Source organism: Amblyomma mixtum, chromosome 5 (assembly GCF_055824585.1).
Source record: "Amblyomma mixtum isolate Tamu chromosome 5, ASM5582458v1, whole genome shotgun sequence".
NCBI classification, from domain to species: Eukaryota; Metazoa; Arthropoda; class Arachnida; order Ixodida; family Ixodidae; genus Amblyomma; species Amblyomma mixtum.
Window position 1 is genome coordinate 56,403,910 of NC_143016.1, and position 18,955 is coordinate 56,422,864.

At 45.9% G+C, this 18,955-nt stretch overlaps 1 protein-coding gene across 1 annotated transcript; it reads right to left on the minus strand.

Moving 5' to 3' along the window:
* Positions 1-1,650: 1,650 nt before the first annotated feature.
* LOC149342242 (uncharacterized) lies at positions 1,651-17,425 on the minus strand. The gene is made up of 10 exons (XM_089546768.1): positions 17,327-17,425; positions 14,434-14,556; positions 10,040-10,241; positions 8,367-8,470; positions 6,769-6,965; positions 5,840-6,008; positions 5,044-5,319; positions 4,631-4,775; positions 2,701-2,961; positions 1,651-1,799 (listed from the first exon to the last, which is right to left on the minus strand). Exons 1-10 carry the CDS (start codon positions 17,423-17,425, stop codon positions 1,651-1,653), a joined length of 1,725 nt encoding a protein of 574 aa, XP_089402894.1.
* Between the last annotated feature and the right edge of the window lie 1,530 nt (positions 17,426-18,955).

Sequence of the window (18,955 nt, forward strand, 5' to 3'; positions counted from 1 at the left end):
CTCTTCAATGTGCTGATGGCATTTGGGATGAAAGCGCTACTTTATGGGGTCAAACTCCAGCAAGAATCTTGTGGCATCCCTGAATTTAATAAAATAGAATATTGCAGAAATAAAATAAATATTGCCGCGACTCGAAATTTCGAACCCCCGGTGGCGTGAACGGATCAGCTTCACTGGCCACTGCACGAGAGCACTGTGCTATCACAGCAGCCGACCACGCCTCATGTTGCTGTTGTTGTTGTTGCCTCAAAAACGATGGCAGATACCCATGGTGGGGGATTGGCCAGTGTTACATGCAGCCCCAAACAGGAAAAAACTAAACTGCAACTCACACTCGCGCTGCGCGCATTGTACACCATCGTCTTCACCAACTTCCACCTTCGGAATGAACACACCAGACCAGCCTACCCCGATCAGAGCTTAACTTCAGTCTAATATCGTCGCCAGACGTGCCAACGACCCAGCAAAGCAAAACCATGAGCCAAACAGGTTAAACACATGCGTTTGCACATATGCTCGGTTTAACCCCGTTAAACCTCAAGCTCTTTTTATTTTTTGTATATGTTTCTTCGTGATTTCTATCATTGCTCATTTCTGGCTTATTGCATGGCCGCTCACAGCTTGTCTCTTATTTTGGTAGCGCGATACCAGCTCATGAGCAATGAACAACAAAAATTCACATTTTCCTTGCACTCGCCAGCGCCTCCGTAGTCACAGCGTGACAAAGTGTAAATAAATGGCTTATGTAGCAAGAGTCTTCAGCAGCTGGCTTTGCCACCTCCAAAAGTGCCAGCAAAAAAACAAAAAAAAAACAGAGATAGCACCATCAAACTACCGGTGCATTCGTCACGTGATCGCTTTTATAGCGCGCACTCCAGTTCTTAAAATGCCGTCTTGTTTTTAGCATCATTGAGATTGCAGTATTCGCACAAGGTAAACGCCAGCCTTAAGCAGTCTTACGCACTTAGATGAAAGCGAGGACTCGGCCGAGACAGGTGCAACCCACACACATATAGACATGTTACTGACCACTACGCTAGATCTTACAGAGTGACATTGCAGGCCCGTTGCGGTGAAAATGAATGCGCAGGCTGGACCAATGTACTGCGCTTTTTTGTAAAAAGCAACGAGAGAAAGTAAGCGCGTTAACTGTTTGCCAGAAAGCAGCCGCTAACAAGGTTTACTTGCAGTCGTCGTCGATCGCACAGGGTTTTTAGTGTCTCAATGTTACAGCCAAGCTTTCAAGTGATAACCAGTAAAGTAGCGTCCATCCTAAGACGAAATACCGCTCCCCAGAAAGCACAGCTACCAAGCGAATATGAGCCTGTTGGCCGGAAAACAGCCGCTGCGAGCAGGGCTCGCGCCTGAGCGACTCGTGCCCCCTCGCCGACAGCCGCGCCACTAGCGGCGCGCGCTGTCCCTATATAAAACTTTGGCCGGAGTGTCGTGACCAGAAAAAAACATTGAAGGACTATGACCTTACTAAGCCTTTGCCCTATAGCACACTTGTCAAAAAAACAAACAAACAAAAAACATCGAGGACGCCAAACGGCGTTGCCAGCTCTTCCAGATCTGCTTCTGCCCCATCCTCCGGGGCAGCTCTTGTTGCGACCTTGCACGCAAAGTTAGTAATACATTTTACTTCGTCTCTCACGGTGCAGAAATTGTGCGGTCAATTCTGCGCAGCGAAAGAATTGATTTGGGCAGATCACGCCTTCGTATTTTCCCAGTTTCGGTTTTGGGGATGGCATCCGCGACGTAAACTCCTCCGAGAAGCTGCTTCCAATCGGAGAGCCGCGCTGCGTAGGGCAAAAAAAAAAAAAAGAAGAGAATGAGACAACATTTATAGTCGACGCTTTAGCATGTACGACGCACTAATTCTGTTGTAAATTTCATATGCACATTTTAAGCGTTTTTTTCTTACAGCACCAATTGTCCCGAGTATGCACCATAATCTAGTGCCCTGTTTTACTGCTGCAAGCCTAAAAAACGCTGACCTGGCCTGGTACTGGGTTCCAGCATGCTTACCCTTTCGAAAATCACATATCTGGATTGACAAAAAAGTCCATATATGGACATATCGCGAACTGAACCAGTGTGAGATGCCTGACCGACCTGTCAATATCTGCGCAGTACCTAATTTGTCCATATTTATAAGATCCGGCTATGTCTGCCAGAACTGACCCACGCTTACATGTGGAATATCTGGACATATTTGGAAATCCAATAACATGTACCTGATAATTTGCATGCATGCATAGTTATACGCGCGTCACGATAAGTTTTCGTCCTGTCTTCTAGATCTTCACTCGCTTACCGATGTTCGCTTCAGCACTACGTACACGTGCACGCACGCACGCACGCACGCACTCACTCACTCACTCACTCACTCACTCACTCACTCACTCACTCACTCACTCACTCACTCACTCACTCACTCACTCACTCACTCACTCACTCACTCACTCACTCACTCACTCACTCACTCACTCACTCACTCACTCACTCACTCACTCACTCACTCACTCACTCACTCACTCACTCACTCTCACACACACACACACACACACACACACACACACACACACACACACACACACACACACACACTTACACACACACACACACACACACACACACACACACACACACACACACACACACACACACACACGCGCGCGCACGCACGCACGCAAGCACCTGCGATGAGCGCCTTGAGTTCTTCGGCCAGCTGCTGCAAATTTCTCTCGCAGTCTGACCGGGGCACCACGATGACGGCGGGCACCTCGCCCGCGTCTTCTCTGGGTACGCCCAGCACGGCAGCCTCGGCCACATCCTGGTGTCCCAGGAGGCAGTCCTCCAACTCGCAGGGGCTCACTTTCCTGCTGAAGCACTCCATGGTGAACTTCACCCGGTCGACCAGGTACAGCCGGCCGTCCTCGTCGTAGTAGCCGACGTCGCCTGCGCAAGCATGCCCAAGCTTTTCAGGAGAAGCACACGGGGGGTTGCTTCAGAAGCTATGACAGCATTTTGTTACTGCTAGCACTACGTCGCGGGTTCAATTGCTGACTGCGGCGGGCAGTGGAGACGAAATGCGAGAAATCTGAGGGTTGCTCGCCAGCTTACAAATGAATGTACTCCCGACAGCCGGGCTAACGTGTTTGACATCGTGTTTATCATAGTGTGCGTGCCAATCACCCGTGCGTGCCCGATATAACTCATTGAGAGCAAAGTATGGAACCGATAGAGGAGCCTACTCTAGGAATACAGGGTATTTCCCCTTCTAATAGCCTCTTTCTTTTTGCAACGCTGAGTGCAACCAAGCTCTAGTGCCTGCCTACCATGCCCTTGCTCTCTTCAAACCTCCTCCCAGTAAGTACGCCTTTCGTTCCCTCTCAGTTGATCCCGTGACAAGACTAACTTTTACACTTCAAGTCCCTACAACTGGCTGTCGCAGGTCAAACACCCGTGTACTGATATTAAAGAACACCGGGGATGGAATTATTCCTGAGTCTTCCATAGCAGCTTGCCTCATATGTCACCGTTAAAGTCACTGTAGTCACCGTGTGCATTAGCAAAAAAATTGCAAATTTGAACTCACAAATCTTTTTGGGTGAGAAAGGTTGTGGTCTCTCTGCTTTTCATTTTGTTTATTTATTTACTTCTCATACTGCAAATATTCACAAGCGCAATTTTGCCCACGTATTGGTGCACCTTGGCGAGTGTGTACATACAAGTCAGAAAATATACATGGAGACATACATCGGTAGACGCATGCTGCCTTCGAAGTGATTTTAAAAGTACGCAAACATGTACAGAAAGAAGCTGTAGAGAGGCGTGAAACTATTTAGGATCCAAATATCCGCAGTATACTGCTAAAGGAAGAGCGACACGTAGACGTTCTCAGTGCACAACATAGAACAAATGCTCTTTTCACTGAAAGCATAAAATGGCCCATATCCCCGGGTATATTCTAATCGTACGGTCAACTGGAGCACTGATTCCAATGTATGATAATTAGGGACACTGTGCAAACATTCTTGCGAAAAAAAAAGGCGTCTCGTACGCGCCGTGCAGAGAGTAACTTATTTTTTTGAAAGACAACAAGCGATGCTTTTTGAACTATATAATGGGCCTAACCAAGTGTCGGTCATACCCTCAAATGTACTAATCAAGCAGCGAAGAAGAAATGTAGTCGGCAGTTAAGACGAGGGAAGTGTCCTTTTAAGCCATCTTTGCCTCCGTCTTAAGCGAGAATAATGACAATCTTGTGCACGTTTAATAGTTCCTAGACCTTTGCAGCCTCCCATGATTTGCGTTTCGTAAGATTAAAACAAATTTTGTGTTCATTATAGCACATGAGGGATGATGTATTTAAATGAAAGATATTACATCCGCAATAGTGGTGTATAAAAAATAACTTTCTGGTAAAACGTCTCAGGTTGCGCGGAGATTCCTTTCTTTCTATTGCCTGAGCTTGAGCATCACTTGCGATGCAAAATCTTGCACTGCCAAAAGAATCGGAAATAAACGTCAACTGGCTAAATACATAAAATGCTCCTCGTATCGTCATAATATACTGCCAGCGAGTGTAATGTATATGCTTTTCGTCCAAATCAGTGCAGCCCACCTGTGTGGAACCAGCCTTGCGCGTCGAAGACGTCCTCTGTTTCGGCAGGCATGTTGTAGTAGCCGTTCATGACGCCAAGAGAATGCACAAGCACTTCACCTTCTTTCATGGGCCCCAACACTGCACCGGATTCCATGTCTATGATCTGGAAAAATTCCACGTCAAAGTCCTAAAGATGGAGCATTGTCCTACGCCATTTCGAACTCTTTCATGCTTCTCTTTCCGACATATCAATCGGGCACTCCTTGCCATAGTCCTGTTGTCGGCCACCCTGTGTGTGCGTTCGGATACAATGCTGTCTTGGAGTAGAATGCACGCACAGGATGGCTCCATGCATGTCCCTACTTGGAGAAAATTTTTACAAAATATTTTGATTTTATATTTCGCTCTTGCGACCACAAGAGGACACACACCTTGATCTTGTGCCCCCAAAGCGGAAATCCGACGTTGTCGTAGGCGCACTCTCCTCGGGGAGGTACAGTCGCATTGCCGCCGGTCTCCGTGGTTCCGTAAATGTTTCGCAGCTCCTGGGGTCGCAGCGTGGCCACTATCTCCTGGGCGACGGACGCGGTCAGCGGTGCCCCTACCAGAACCATGCTCCTCAGTGAAGGAGGCGGACCACAGCCGCACTGGCGCACTTGCCGCGCGAAGCCCAGCGCTCGAAGCGGCGGGCTCATGAACCACGTCACCTGCAGAGGCCAATTTACGACCCGGTGCGTCGGCGCTCAGCAACAGCACGTTTATGCTAGTTTTGCTCGAGATTGAATCGGCATACGATTTTTATGATTTCTATCCTTACTGCATGACTCAAATGAGAGCTGTGCACTCCTCCTCTCTGCGTAACCTAACCTAACCTAACCTAACCTAACCTAACCTAACCTAACCTAACCTAACCTAACCTAACCTAACCTAGCCTAACTAACCTAACCAAACCTAACCTCTAACCTGACCTAACGTAACCGTTGCTAGCCTGCTATGTTATCTACTACCAGCGCCCCCAAACCTTGAGGGAATACATGCTCGTGAAACCTGCGGCTGGTTGAGCGACTATCCTGGTTATTTTTCACGACATATGCTGCATCCACTGACAAGAACTCTAAACTAAAGATTCATAAATGGGGCGAATGAAAGAAAAATATACTTGTTTTGGAGAGTTAAAGAAACCATTCCTGGCTGAGTAGGGCTGGAGGAAAAAGAGCCATACTGCACCTCGTGTTTCGTGACGGCGTCCAGAAGGCCGGTTATGCGGTGCTTTTCCTCCAGGATCAAGAAAGTGGCGCCGCTGTAGAGTCCCTTCAGGTAGTACGTCAGCCCGACGTAGGTACATATGCTGGCGCCTGTGACGCAGACGTCATCAGACGTCAGTGGTTGAGATGCCCTTTGTAAAAAATGCGAAGAAATTCAGTTCAAGCTGTTACTTGAGATTAGAAACTCAGGTTCAGATTCAGATTCAGATCAATCAATCAATCAATCAATCAATCAATCAACCAACCAATCAATCAATCAACCAATCAATCAATCAATCAATCAATCAATCAATCAATCAATCAATCAATCAATCAATAAAAACGAAAGGTTTGTGACAGACTTCTGGGTAACGCGATCCGGGGGTCGAAAATCGTACGCTTTTTGCAAACATACATGTAAAACTGAGAAATAATTTTTTTTCGCGGTCGCGCACAACGATCTAAGGACAACTTAACGACAACGCAGCGAGCTATGGAAAGGAAAATGATAGGTGTAATAGAAAGAGGACAGAGTGGGTCAGGGATCAAACGCCGATTAATGACATCGATTAATGACAGAATTGGATGTTAAGAGAAGGCAAGAGTAGAAGGGGGTGGCAGAAATTTAAGTACGCGGATGAGATTAACAAGTTTGCGGGGATAGAGTGGCCGCAGCTGGCACAGGACAGGGTTAATTGGAGAGACACGGGAGAGGCGATTGTCCTGCTGTGGGCGTGGTGAGGCTGATGATGATGATGATGTCCGAAAGATGTTATACTTTAGTAGGCTGTTGCCTGCCTGGCTATTCCATGCATTTTTTTCTGCGGCAAAAATTTGATTGTAAACTCCATATGCGCGCGCGCGCACGCACGCACTCACATTATAACAGTTCTTACGTTCACGCGTTCTTACTCGGAAGCTAGGAGGCAGTAGGGGATAGATCTTCGCGGAATCTCGATGTTTTTGGGCATGCCGGACGTGCCGCTGCTGTAAGCGATGAGCGCCGTTTCGTCTTGGCGGCCATATTCATCAAGGAAGGTCTCCTCGTTCGTCCACTGCAAGGGCGACACGCACGTGAAGCCCTCCACGTCATCCACGGACAACTTGCCCTGGAGGAGAGAGGGCGAGAGGAACAATGCACGTATACTTCCACCCTGGAGAGATACTCAGCTGCTCATCTAGGATGTCAGTTCGAAAGGAATCAAGCTCGCTCGACAGGTTAGCCTTATATGAGGAGAAGTGTACTGCTCTTAGCCGATGATGTACAGTTGCGCAAAATATAAAAGGAAACAAAGCTTGGGTTTTATTTATTTATTACTTTATAATTATGCGCGACAACTACTACCTTTTTTTGTTTTCAACTAGCTTTCTTCTTGGCGTATAATACACTAAATAAGTTTCATATTTAGTACAGAAATAACAAAACAAATCTCAGTTTTGTGCGTAAAGTTTGTTCCCTCCAATATTGCTCACGACTGTTAGTAGTATGTATAATCACACTTCTCTTCTGTTAATATCGTCACCCAGCATACCCTTTTTCCGCTGCCCGAGTGCACAGATAGCAGGCCAGAGGGCCAAAACGCAGGCCAACATCTCCGGCCTTTTTTGCAGATAAACATGTTTTCCCTCTACCTCGATCTTCCTGAGGAATCGTAGAGTACACAAGGTAAATAAAAGTAAAAAAAAAAAACTACCATAGACACATTGTTGGATTATAGAATGTGCGTTCACTGCCGCGTAGTCTCTGTTGGTCACGAATGGCAGTCGCTTCCTCGTGATTCTGTCATGTCGTTCGACGAACATGTTGCACGAAAGCAGTGCGGCGAGTGTTGCATTTATCTTGCCATGAGGCTGTCCGCCTAAAGTATTGGGATACAAACGACAGGATGGAAGAGCTCGTGTTCACCGACGCTCATTTCGCATGACGAGCAAAAATGCCGTAAATGAAGACAGTAATAGTAGCACCAGGAATAAAACGTGGCCTGCCTGGAGCTTCTCCAGACGATTCGTCATCTCTAGCGGCTGCGGGGCGAAGTTTTGATGCTTGCGCGCCCATTTTGGCCGAAAAACTTGCGTCTGCCGAAACAGAAACTGAAAAAAGCCGGCGTCGCGACGCTGCCGGAAGCGGTGACCAGTGCGAGCCAATGAGAGCCGCCGGGTGTCACGTGACTCGAGGGCAGCAAATTCAAATCACTATTATACGTTCGTATTAATAAAAGTTACAAACACAAGCTAACGAAAATCAATAGAAATAACTGCAGGTATTATTTCTATTGACATCTGTTTTTTTTTTTATTTTACATTCCTCGTCGTCTTGAGCGTAGTCCGGGCCTGTGATCAGCAAGTTTGGAGACCCCTGGTGTAGATCTATTTAATCTTTGGGGTTCAAGACTTTTAGACTACATCATTCCCTGACACGGTCCTTTATTTGCCGTCACTGGCTGGAGAGCCACTTACTGGTTCTTAGTATCCTAGTGACACAAATACTGAATGATACATGTGTTAATCACCTTGAGTTTAAGCTGCGGAAGAAGTGGGATAAGACGATCCGCGGTGCCAGAGTCGGTGAGGAGGTGAGTGATGTCCAAGCTCCGGATGCTGGCAAGGTGTTCGGCTGCAGTGCGCGAGGATGGCAGCTGTGTGAGTAGTTGAACTGTACAGGCTTCTCTTCGTTGAACGACGCGAGTTTTAACGGGTGGATTCCGAGTACCGATACGGTACGCTACGCTCTGTTTTACTGGCTGGCTTTCACTGTTGGGGTCAACTTGTTTGTTGAAGATAATTTAAAGACAAACTCAACAAGAGTTGTAGGCACAAACCATCGATAGAATGTTCATATTATGAGAAGTCAATATGGGCTGCTTTATACTTTCACAACATAGTGGCCGCCCGTTTTTATGTGCTTGTTTTTAACCGGAGGGGCTGTTTCTAGTTCAGCACTTGTAGTGCGCCGCCGCGTCTTGCCGACGTCAGCATCTGGCACTGCACTAGCTCCACCCGTCGAGTGGTCTCTAGTTGGGATGCGTAACTACAAAGAAAAATGCAGCCTGTATACTATCAGGTGCAACTTGCTTCGAACCCAGCGGCCAGCAGCAAGTTTTGCTAGCGCATTACGGAGCACGCTACTCGAGCGCTTAAAACAAATGTGTGGCAGAATAATGGAAGGCTTTCAGTGTACCGCATTCGTTTTTTCCGCGCCGCCTGAAATGGAAGGAATATGGCTACCACGGCCCATTTTCGCCAAAACAGCGAGCAGAAACAGTTGCAGGCAATGCCGACAAAGCGGTGGCCTTCCAAAACCATTAGACTCTTTTTTCTTCAGAATCTGCTGTGGGCATTTTCATCGGAGGGCTGTGTAGGCGGAAGGCGGAGCGACGGCGTATGAGAGAAATGAGAAAGGGAGAGGGGGAGGTGTGCTGCACCAGCGCCTGTAGCGGTAACGAACTCCTTTTTAACAACCCCTGTGTATCCTTGTAGTGATAATTGTCACCTAAGGATTAATGCCTAGCGAGTTAAATTTCCTCGCATTAAATGCCATTTCTCTTGTTACCTGACAGCTTCGGCGAGAGCCGTAGATTCGGCGATTCGGGGATTCAGGGAATATTCTGGGATATTCGAGGATTAAGATTCGGTGAAAGCCGAATCTTTTAAGTAAGCTGTAGCCTACTTTACCCGATAATTTGTTTTTCTATTTCTTTCAGTGGCCGGCCATGATATCTCCGAAGCTGCCTGTGCCATCTACACAGACGTCTAATTTATCGCGTATGAGCCTGAAACGTGATTGTTGTGCCCTGGATGATAGGCGGCGGCAGGCACATAATTTCCATATCTGGAGACGGGAGAGACGAATTCTAGTTGTCTGAAAAAAAAAAAAACTTCCACTGAATCTAGCGTGCGGACATCTGCACTTGGCTATGTGTACAGGCGCGGACAAAAGTAAACGGAGCACGCAACTGTCTTCGAATATTTTTCACGCGTCACCTAATTGAAATTTCCAGCAGTGGTGCGCGCATGCTGGTAGAGAAGGTTGGTGGGCTTTCTTGTAGACAAACAACGCTTCTTTATTACCAATGGAGAAGGCGTGATTGCACTTCGTACGCAATAGCATGCTCCGTTTACTTATTTCCGCGCCTGTACTTGTCACGTGGAGAGCACAGCGAAATTCAGCATGATTCGCTTCCACCTTCACTGAAATCTCCCACGATGATGAGTGTAGCGCCTGCGAACATGACGCCGCAGAGGGCTGCCAGGCCGTCCACGGTGGGGCTGCAGAAGCGGGCATAGACGCGGTCTCCCCTGCCGAGACCCATGGCCTGGAGACCAGCCGTGATGCAGCGAAGGCGCCGCAGCATCTCGCCGTGAGACACCGCTGTATCCTGGTACAGCTGATGGAAAAGAAAGCCAAACAGAGCTATCCACACGTGCATTAAAATGTTCTGAGTTACAGAAGCATGAATGGTCCCAAAATGCTTTGGATATACTGTAAGGTACCGCTGCGTAATGTTTTGCGGGTGCGTAACGTGGTGCTTATAAACTGAGCGGAACTGTGCCCATTCCGTTTAATTCTATTTTATTCGTTTAAGTGAACTAGCAAAACAAATGGCGCGACTGCGGAAAAGGCTGGCTATGATGGGTGCAGTGGGTGCCCTGTACTATCCATATCTATTCTTTGATGCGGAAAAGGCCTTTATCCCGCAGTTGTGCTATGCCCAGAAAGCTATGCAACTTAGTTCCACTTGGTTACATATCCGGAATTGTTTATTCCATCTAGAATAAGAGATTGTGGAGCTTCAGCTTGGCAAAGTATGCGCTAAACTTAGTAGACAGTAGAGCACAATGAGAAGAATTCATCTTCAGCTTGCTGCGTTGTTCTTCTGTTGAACCCTTTTCGTTATCATCCACGTTTATGCCCCGTGGGAAAGTATCGGTAACATACAGTTGTTGTATGCTTTTCTCTTGACGGATATTGGTAAACTGATATTCATGATTTGAGATAACCTGCCACATGCGCTCCACCCCATTGTTATTCTATTTACCTTGAGGTATATTGGTAATTTGTTCTTCATAATCTGAGAGAGCCTGCCACGTGCGCTCCGCTGCGTTCTTCTAGTTATTTCACTCTTGTGATCCATATCTGCGGTATCTACGGGCCCTAAATTCACGCATTCCCTTGCCGCTTCCGGCGCTAGCTACCGGTACCGGTACGATACACCTTTGTATACTTTTCTCTTGAGGGATATTGGTAAACTGCTATTCATGATCTGACAGAACCTTCCATACGTGATACACCCCTTTGTTATATTTCTAATTATCTTCAGGGAGATCGGTAAACTGCCATTAATGATGTAAGACAACCTGCCATATGTGCTCCCCCCCTTTGTTATATTTCTAATTATCTTGAGGGAGATTGGTAATCTGTTGTTAATATGAGTGAGCCTGCCATATGCGCTCCGCTGCGTTGTTCTAGTTATTTCACTCTTCTGATCCGTATCTTCGGTCTCTACGTGCCCTAAGTTGACGCATTCCCTTACCGCTTCCTGCGCCTCGCTACCAATCGTAAACTGCAGTTCTCCTCCGAGACATTGTTGAACATTACTCTTGAAAATATTAATTTTTAGGCCCACCGTTCTGCTCTGCCTGTCTAAGTTATTGATCATGGTTTGAAATTCATCCCCTGAGTGACTTAAGAAAGCAGTGTCAACAGTGAATGGCAGATTACTAAGGTATTCCTCTCAGTAATTAAAGTAATTAATGAGAGTAAAGGTATTCAAGGGCGTCCGCAGAATTTTTTTCAGGGGGGGGGGCCCATTGGTTGTTGGCGCCGGAGGGGGGGGGGGTATATTCGTAGCGAAAAGGCACTATTTGCGGAGTAAATTTATTTATTTATATATAAATAAAAAATAAGTAAAATACACACATGAAAGAAAATTACAAGCAGCAAATTAAAGCGCGGATTGTAGAGATACATTGGAGTTTATCAACAAAGAAACAATTAAAATTAATAAAAATGCAAAAAGATACTATCAATACTCGAAGTGCTCAGTCTTACTGCATACGGGTTCTCGACTCACCCGAATTGATGACCAGCACACAGCGCAATATGTTCACAAACACGCAACTACAGTCACTCAGTCAGTCTTCCTTGAACAGCAACTGTAGGCGCCTCGGATTTTTCTGGGCGAATTGCGTAGTTACACGGGTGATAAATTCATTTCTGTGCTTCATTACACGCTCTCAGTGCACAGTCATCATATATATTGATTGGAAAAATGGTTGAACGAGTACGTTGAAAACAAAAGATGACTATATACAACGAAAACTTATTTACAAGATAAATGCACGCTCGCAGCTTCATACACCTCGCTCCATCTTGCTCGCGCATCCGCACAGTCGAGCAACCGCACACACACTGCTCGCCGCTCGTCGTTTTCTCGTCCGCTGTCTTGGTTGTTCTCACCTTCGTTGACAACCCGCCACTAAAAACACCGAAGCACAAACACAGAGGCGCGCACATGTGCAAGGGCTTACTTGCCACAATATCCACGAATGCGCACTTTTGGGGTGTAAGGAACGCCGCGCGACTTCCGAGGGGAAGGGACACCCGCAACTAATTCGGTCGGAAAATTTGTTTTTGTGCTTTTATGGGGTTCAGAGCCCCAAAACGACTCAGGCTATAAGGGACGGAGTAGTACAGAGTTTCGGATAATGTCGACCACCTGGGTCTCTTTACCATGCACTGACACGCACAGTACATGGGCGCTGTTGTGATTTGAGGCCCAGCCAGAGGTGACAGGCGAGCCAGGCAGGCGCCATCGGGCTGCGTTGACCAAAGGCGCTGGTTTTCGGAGAAGACGCAAGGAACGCTGGTGTGGGGGCGCCTCTGGAGACTGCGTCGTGAACAAAAGCAGCTAATCCTCTTTGCCGAAGGTTCTGAAAGCGGCGCTTCTACCGCACTGAGCTCTCCCGTGGATCGGAGGAGACAGCGAGCGGCGGCGGCGCCAACTCGTCGCCCGCTTGCCCCTGAGCGGCCCGACAAAGCGGGGGTGGACACGGCTGATTTGTCCTTCCCCCCTCAAGAATTCATCGGTGGCCGGCGTACGAACGTATCCTGATTCTAGCGAGCGACCTGTGCCCTCTTAGCGCGCGAGCGGCGCGAACTTGATTACTTTTGTATTTTGTAAATAGTGTACAAAGCTTTCCCCTGTCCTTTCTCGCTGTCGCTCCCCTCTATACTTCTCCTCACTATCCTCTCCCTTTCCCTTTCGTTTCCGCCGGCTGCAGCTCGGGTGCTTAAGATATTAGATAGCAATTGCCGCGGCCCGCAACACTCTTTTGCTTCACTTTTTATTTTTATTTTTTTTTTAAATAAACCACTACCACCACCACCACCTGTGCCCTGTGCACTGTCTGCCTCCGTGTCGCTATCTCTCTAGAGATCAAAGAAACAGACACCCATCTCAAGACGGCTCGAAACACATGCTCGCCGGTGCCGCTGCATGTCTGCAACAGGTCGTCCTTCAGCAGAGCTGGCGGTGGCGTGGTTTGAAAACGGCGGAACGATGCGCGCCCGGACGCGGCATTTCGCAGATGTGACCAAGCGTCGAAGCGGGGCTGCTTTTACCCTTTTGGCTGAGCGCACCACCGCCCCTGGCGTGCGGCCATCACTCACGGTTCGAGTGAGTGATTTTCCAGGGGGGTGCAGCCGCCCCCCCTTGCCCCCCCCCTCCGGACGCCCATGAAGGTATTCATCTCAGTAATTAAAGAGCCTAACAGCAATAGTTAACAAGTTAAGTATTCAGCATTAATCTAACCAGCCTGCTATTTCGCCGTCTTAGCTGTATTCTGATGCACTGCACTGCTGAAAGTGCTATGCCGAAGAAAAGCGTTCTTCTAACTCAAAGAGCCTATTTTTAAAAATTGTGTAAAATCTTACGTGAAAGACCCTGTATAGTATAGGAGTTGGTTATATTCCGGGCATTTCTCTATCACCTTACTGACTGCTTGAATGAGGTCTACTGTCGATATGAAACAAATAAAAAAACTGCTATGACAGTACTTTAAGAAATCACAACGTTAGCATGCTCTGTGCACCTTCCTTATCCCAAGCGAATGTGCGTGCGAACATGCAAGGCTCACTTTCACATATGCGTCTCAATGTCACTGGCAATACGTACTTGAGTTTTCCGGCTGAAGTTTGCTTCATTTTATGAGCAAACAGTGCTGCATTCCGCTTCGCTGCACTGTCTCTATGTTCTATTTTATTTCCTGAGCGGAAACGAAGATTGGCTGTTTGCTCTGTTTTGTGCAGCTGTTCGCCGCTGTGCATTTTAGCTTTTTAAAAAGCACTTTGTGCACTGAGGTCGCCTGCCGCCCACGAATGACAATGGTAGCGGTGACTGAATTTAAAGCAGAGTGTCTTTTCTCCACTTTTCTCAGTTTTCTTGATTTTTCTTCGTCAAGATTCTTAGAGTGGTGAGCTCAGAGAGATGAACAGTGGCGTTCATCGACATGCGAATGCGATAAGTAATTAAGTATCGAACATGAAAGATGGTTAGAAGACGAAGATGGCTGACTCACTATGGCCGTCTTGTCGCCATGTCTCTGCATTCGTTCAGCAAGGAGGGTGAACAGTGAGACAGACGGCACCTTGCAGTCGGGGTAGGGAGAGTGGATGATGCCGTCTTCAATCTTCGCCTTCATCTTTAACGAGATGTTCAAGAGAACGAGCAGCGCGTTACGACGAAAAGAATAGATGTTTGGTGCGATGAGACTAGATTGCGTTAGTTCATGCATAATGCTTTTGCGAAGGCACGGAAGATTTTTTTGTCGCTCCAAAATTTAACATATTTACAGGAGTGTTTAGATAATTATGTCTCCTTTCTGCAGAAAATTATTTCCTTGTCATTAAGCATTTAAATGTGTCAGATGTCGAATGTCTCAAAATACACATCAATGCTTCTGTCACCTTCACGCACAGCACAGCCGTAGCGACATAATGAGTACAGGCGGGGACAAAAGTTTATAGGACGCGTGGGCCGCACAGAAAGACGACCGGTGTATTATTAGTCGGTAGTTCGAGACCAAACTTGTGGAAGCCAAGTGAAACTCATGGTCTTAAATCTGTGGTAATGAGATGGTGTAATTCCTGTAAAACATGGCGTCTATGGGCTTAAATCGCTTCCCAAGCTTCCTTGAGACTTTTGTTCCCGGTAGTGAACTTAAAGATCACCTGAATAAAATTCGGAGGACGTTAAAAAAAAAGTTCGTATCAAAGTATGTGGAATTGAAATCAGCATGTTATTTTGACGAACTAAAGTAAATTTCAAGCATTCCACTGGTTCCTAAAGGCGCTTGTTTTCATAATCCTCAAAAAATTCCTCGCATGTATTGTGTAGTTCACCCTTTCGATAATTACATGATTTTCTATTTTATCCACTATTGGCACTTTGACCGGAATTGGTTGCATTTGTTTGTTTCCATTTGCGGGATTCGTTTTTGTTTTGGGCAAAAAGGCTAAATTTCAACATCGACAGACACATTAGTGCGTCTCTTGGTGAAAGACTCAGCAATTTTTCGCAGAAAAAAGTTCTTCCTGACTCTCTGGAGCTACGAGTGATGCAAGTGCGCTTGGCAGAAAGTACGGCTACTTCTCAAGCTACAAACCAGCTGCGTAGCCGTGCAAAACTTAAGCAGATATGAAATCTGCAAGGGAAAGCATAACGCTGCAAATTTTCTCCAGCTGCGCAGCTTCAGAGTTGCAGTGTCCAAAGTTTTGCTGGCGAAAAATTCTTCATGCTTTGCTCTGCTGCAAGTTGAAGTGCGCAGAAATTTGTTAAACAGATACACATTTGCGTCAGATGAAATGTGGTTCCGGCAGGAAGTTTCGAAAAAAAATTATTTAACTTTCGAGATCACTCAAGTGACGTTTGTTCGGTCGGTGTTTTGTTTTATATTATCTCTGTCATCAAAGTAGCGAAAAAGTTTAAAACACCTTTGCTGAAAATAATTTACTAATTGATGTCATATCCACCTATGTTTGAGCCTTGAGAATTTACATGTTTCCAGCGCTTTCAATATTTCTGGTAGCCGTGCTGGTGATCTTCAGCTGTGAGCATGCTCAGAACCTCAGAGCTCAGAAGTAAGTACATCAAGCTGTAATACCACGAAAAATGAAAGACGCACGTATCCTATACTCTCTGCCGTGATGTTTAGGAAATATACGCTTCTCTGCTGCATTGCCGTGTAGACCGTTTCACGACTCTTAAAGCAATCTCTTTTTTTGGGTTGTGGGGCAGCTGAATCTTCAACTCTTTCCTGCCCTACGAGCTCAGCGCAGTGCCCATTTGGGCGGTGCTCTTAAAAGCCTAAAAACCTAACCCAGCAAGCAGTGACACTCAACGTGCGTATCCGTCGAGAGAAAGGAACACAGATACCTATATCTTCTTTTTTTGTATTGACAGTCTAGCCACTCACAGGGGCGAACTATGTTTATTACTTTGTGCCTGGAAGGTGTGCCGCGCATAAGTGTGTGCGACTTGGGTATTTTCTCGTACGGAGCCTCCCATTTCCTAAAAGTTTTTGGGACACTGTTAACTTCATTGCAAGGTATACATATACCTGCATGCGTGTTTGTGATTATTTTTCAGTTCGCTTGCAGCCCCTCCAGCGTTTCACACCATTTACAACGATTTTTCCCACTTTTATCGTTGCTTATTGATTTACTTTCTCGGTAATTACCTGCTTTATTTTGGCACCGCTGATAACAAGATATAAGCACAACTACACCAAAGTATATTCGCTCCTTCGTCGCTTTCATTATTACAAGTGATGCGACATCTGCCTCTCTTTCCCTCCACAACAGTAACCACCAATGGAATCGGTCTGAAAGCAGCAGGAAAATTATTTTCAGTACGTGCAAGTGTGATATCTCTTCCCGATACCTGGTAATGGAAAATTCGTCCGGTATATTGTACAACATTACCGCGGACGCGGCAGCCATGAGCCGTAGAGACAACTTTCTCAGATACTTTTAGAACCGGCGCTGATATTTAGCGAGTATTGTCAAAAGCTCACTGTTAATCTTGAAGAGCTCTTAAAAAAGTTGCGGTCAGTGTAAGCGCTTTTTACGGTGGCAAACAAACAGGCGCTACGGTGCTTTTAAGTCCATTATAATTCGTAACAATGCAACCCAGACACATACACATTTGAGAGTAAGAAGTTTTAATTTTTTTCTGTGCTTCTCAAATCTCATAATTTACTCCGTATTCAATATTCCCCAGCACACGTCTATAAGTTTTAAACGCCACAAAAGGTACTTAAGTCACATTTTTGACAAAATTTCTATATTCTCAACGTTTTAAAAAAATCGGTGGCACAATTCACACTCAAAGTTTCAGGAGGACATAATGATACCTTAATGCTTGGTCTAACAAGGAAAACAGGATGCTGGACATCATGCGTTAATAGTTACCGCTGTCTTCTTAACGGGGAAGCTGTCTTCATCGCAGCATAGTGGTTCGTGAATGCCCGTCTTCGGTTCGTGCGTTGCGATATGCTCTTGCTCGCTCATGGTGGCCAACCTGTACGTTAGTGACGGTAAACGACCCGCACGACGCCCAAAGTGTACGTGAAGCGTGAAGTGATCTAACTCGCCTTTAAGTAAATCCTCACTGACGGGGCTTCCACGCTTAGCAGACCTGAGCGCGAGCTAACGTAGTCCACTGCGATATGTTGAAACTGTTGCTTTGCAGCAGCAGGGGTTTAGAATGACGTTTGAACATCCCTTAGATGTTACTGCTGTGAAAACGTGTTTCTATCCTGTACCGACTTCCGGTGAAAACGCATTTGTTTTATGTTGGCCTCCATCCATCGCACGTGTAGCATGTGGGAAAAAGCAAAGTGAAGGATAGCCGACGTAGATATCTATTTAATCTACCTCCATGACCTGTTTTTTTGTTTCAAAGGCAGACCAGAAGGAAAATGTCTGGCGCGGCATTGAGCTCTGCGTCGCCGCTCAAAAGATCACCGCCGCGCTGGCTTGTCAACTGAATGGTAGCGACTACAAAAGAGTTTTGTTCCTTTTTCTCTCTGTGTTCACCTGATTTCTCTGAAGCGAGATAATTCTGACTAACTTTGCTTCACGTGCATATACATTCAGTTACTCCACGAAGTGTAATTGATAAACAAAGCGCTGTTGCAATGAAAAAAAAATTGCGCTTCGATAATGTTAATCTATTATTTTTTTTCCTTGACTTCCGGACTATAGTCAGCACCTGGTGTAAATTCCGCAGGACTGAAATTCTTCAAAGAAAACAAAAATATTACTAGCTTCTCCGTACCTCCTATGTAGCCCGCAGGGTCTATCCGAAGGAGTATCTTGATTGATTCGTTTCCAAGATGCTTTTATTTGTGACTGCAGGGAACTTTTTTCTTAATTCTTTTTTTAAAGCCCAAACTAATATCTGTCTTTCTATGCGCACGTTCTTAGTTACTTTCCATCCTGTAGAGCAAGTGTCCCGAAAGCACTCTTTTTGCCAAAAGCAACCAGGTGGCGGGTTTTAGAACGTTAGAACGTTAGTATGAACTCGTACTGTACCTTTCATTAGTAACAAAAGTTGATGGAAATTTTGTCAACTGCTTTGGCGAAATCAAACAAAATATGGTCTGCGACGATTCAGTGATCGAGAACGACCTTTATTCTATCGGCGCATAAAAGAAGCTGCGTCTCGATTGAGTATGACTTAAGAAAACTACATTGAGTATGATGTAAAAACGAATTAGATTCCAAAAGTTTATGGTGTGAGTAAATGATGAGCTCTGGAATCTTGCATGTTTAGTTAATTGTTTAGTTAATGTTTAGTTCCATATTTATTGCGCAATTATTGCAAGATGCTTTTTTATTTTAAAGACAATTCAATCGGGGGAAGGGTGGGGGGAACAATATTCTTCGACATCAAGATATCAGTGAATGCCAGTAAGCATGTGTAAAACCAACCAACTGTGTGATGATGGAAGCATAGCGAAGGTATGAGCGTGAAAAAAAGAAACAAAAGTATCATGATATTGGGAATCATAATGAACAGTACGTCTTATGACGGGC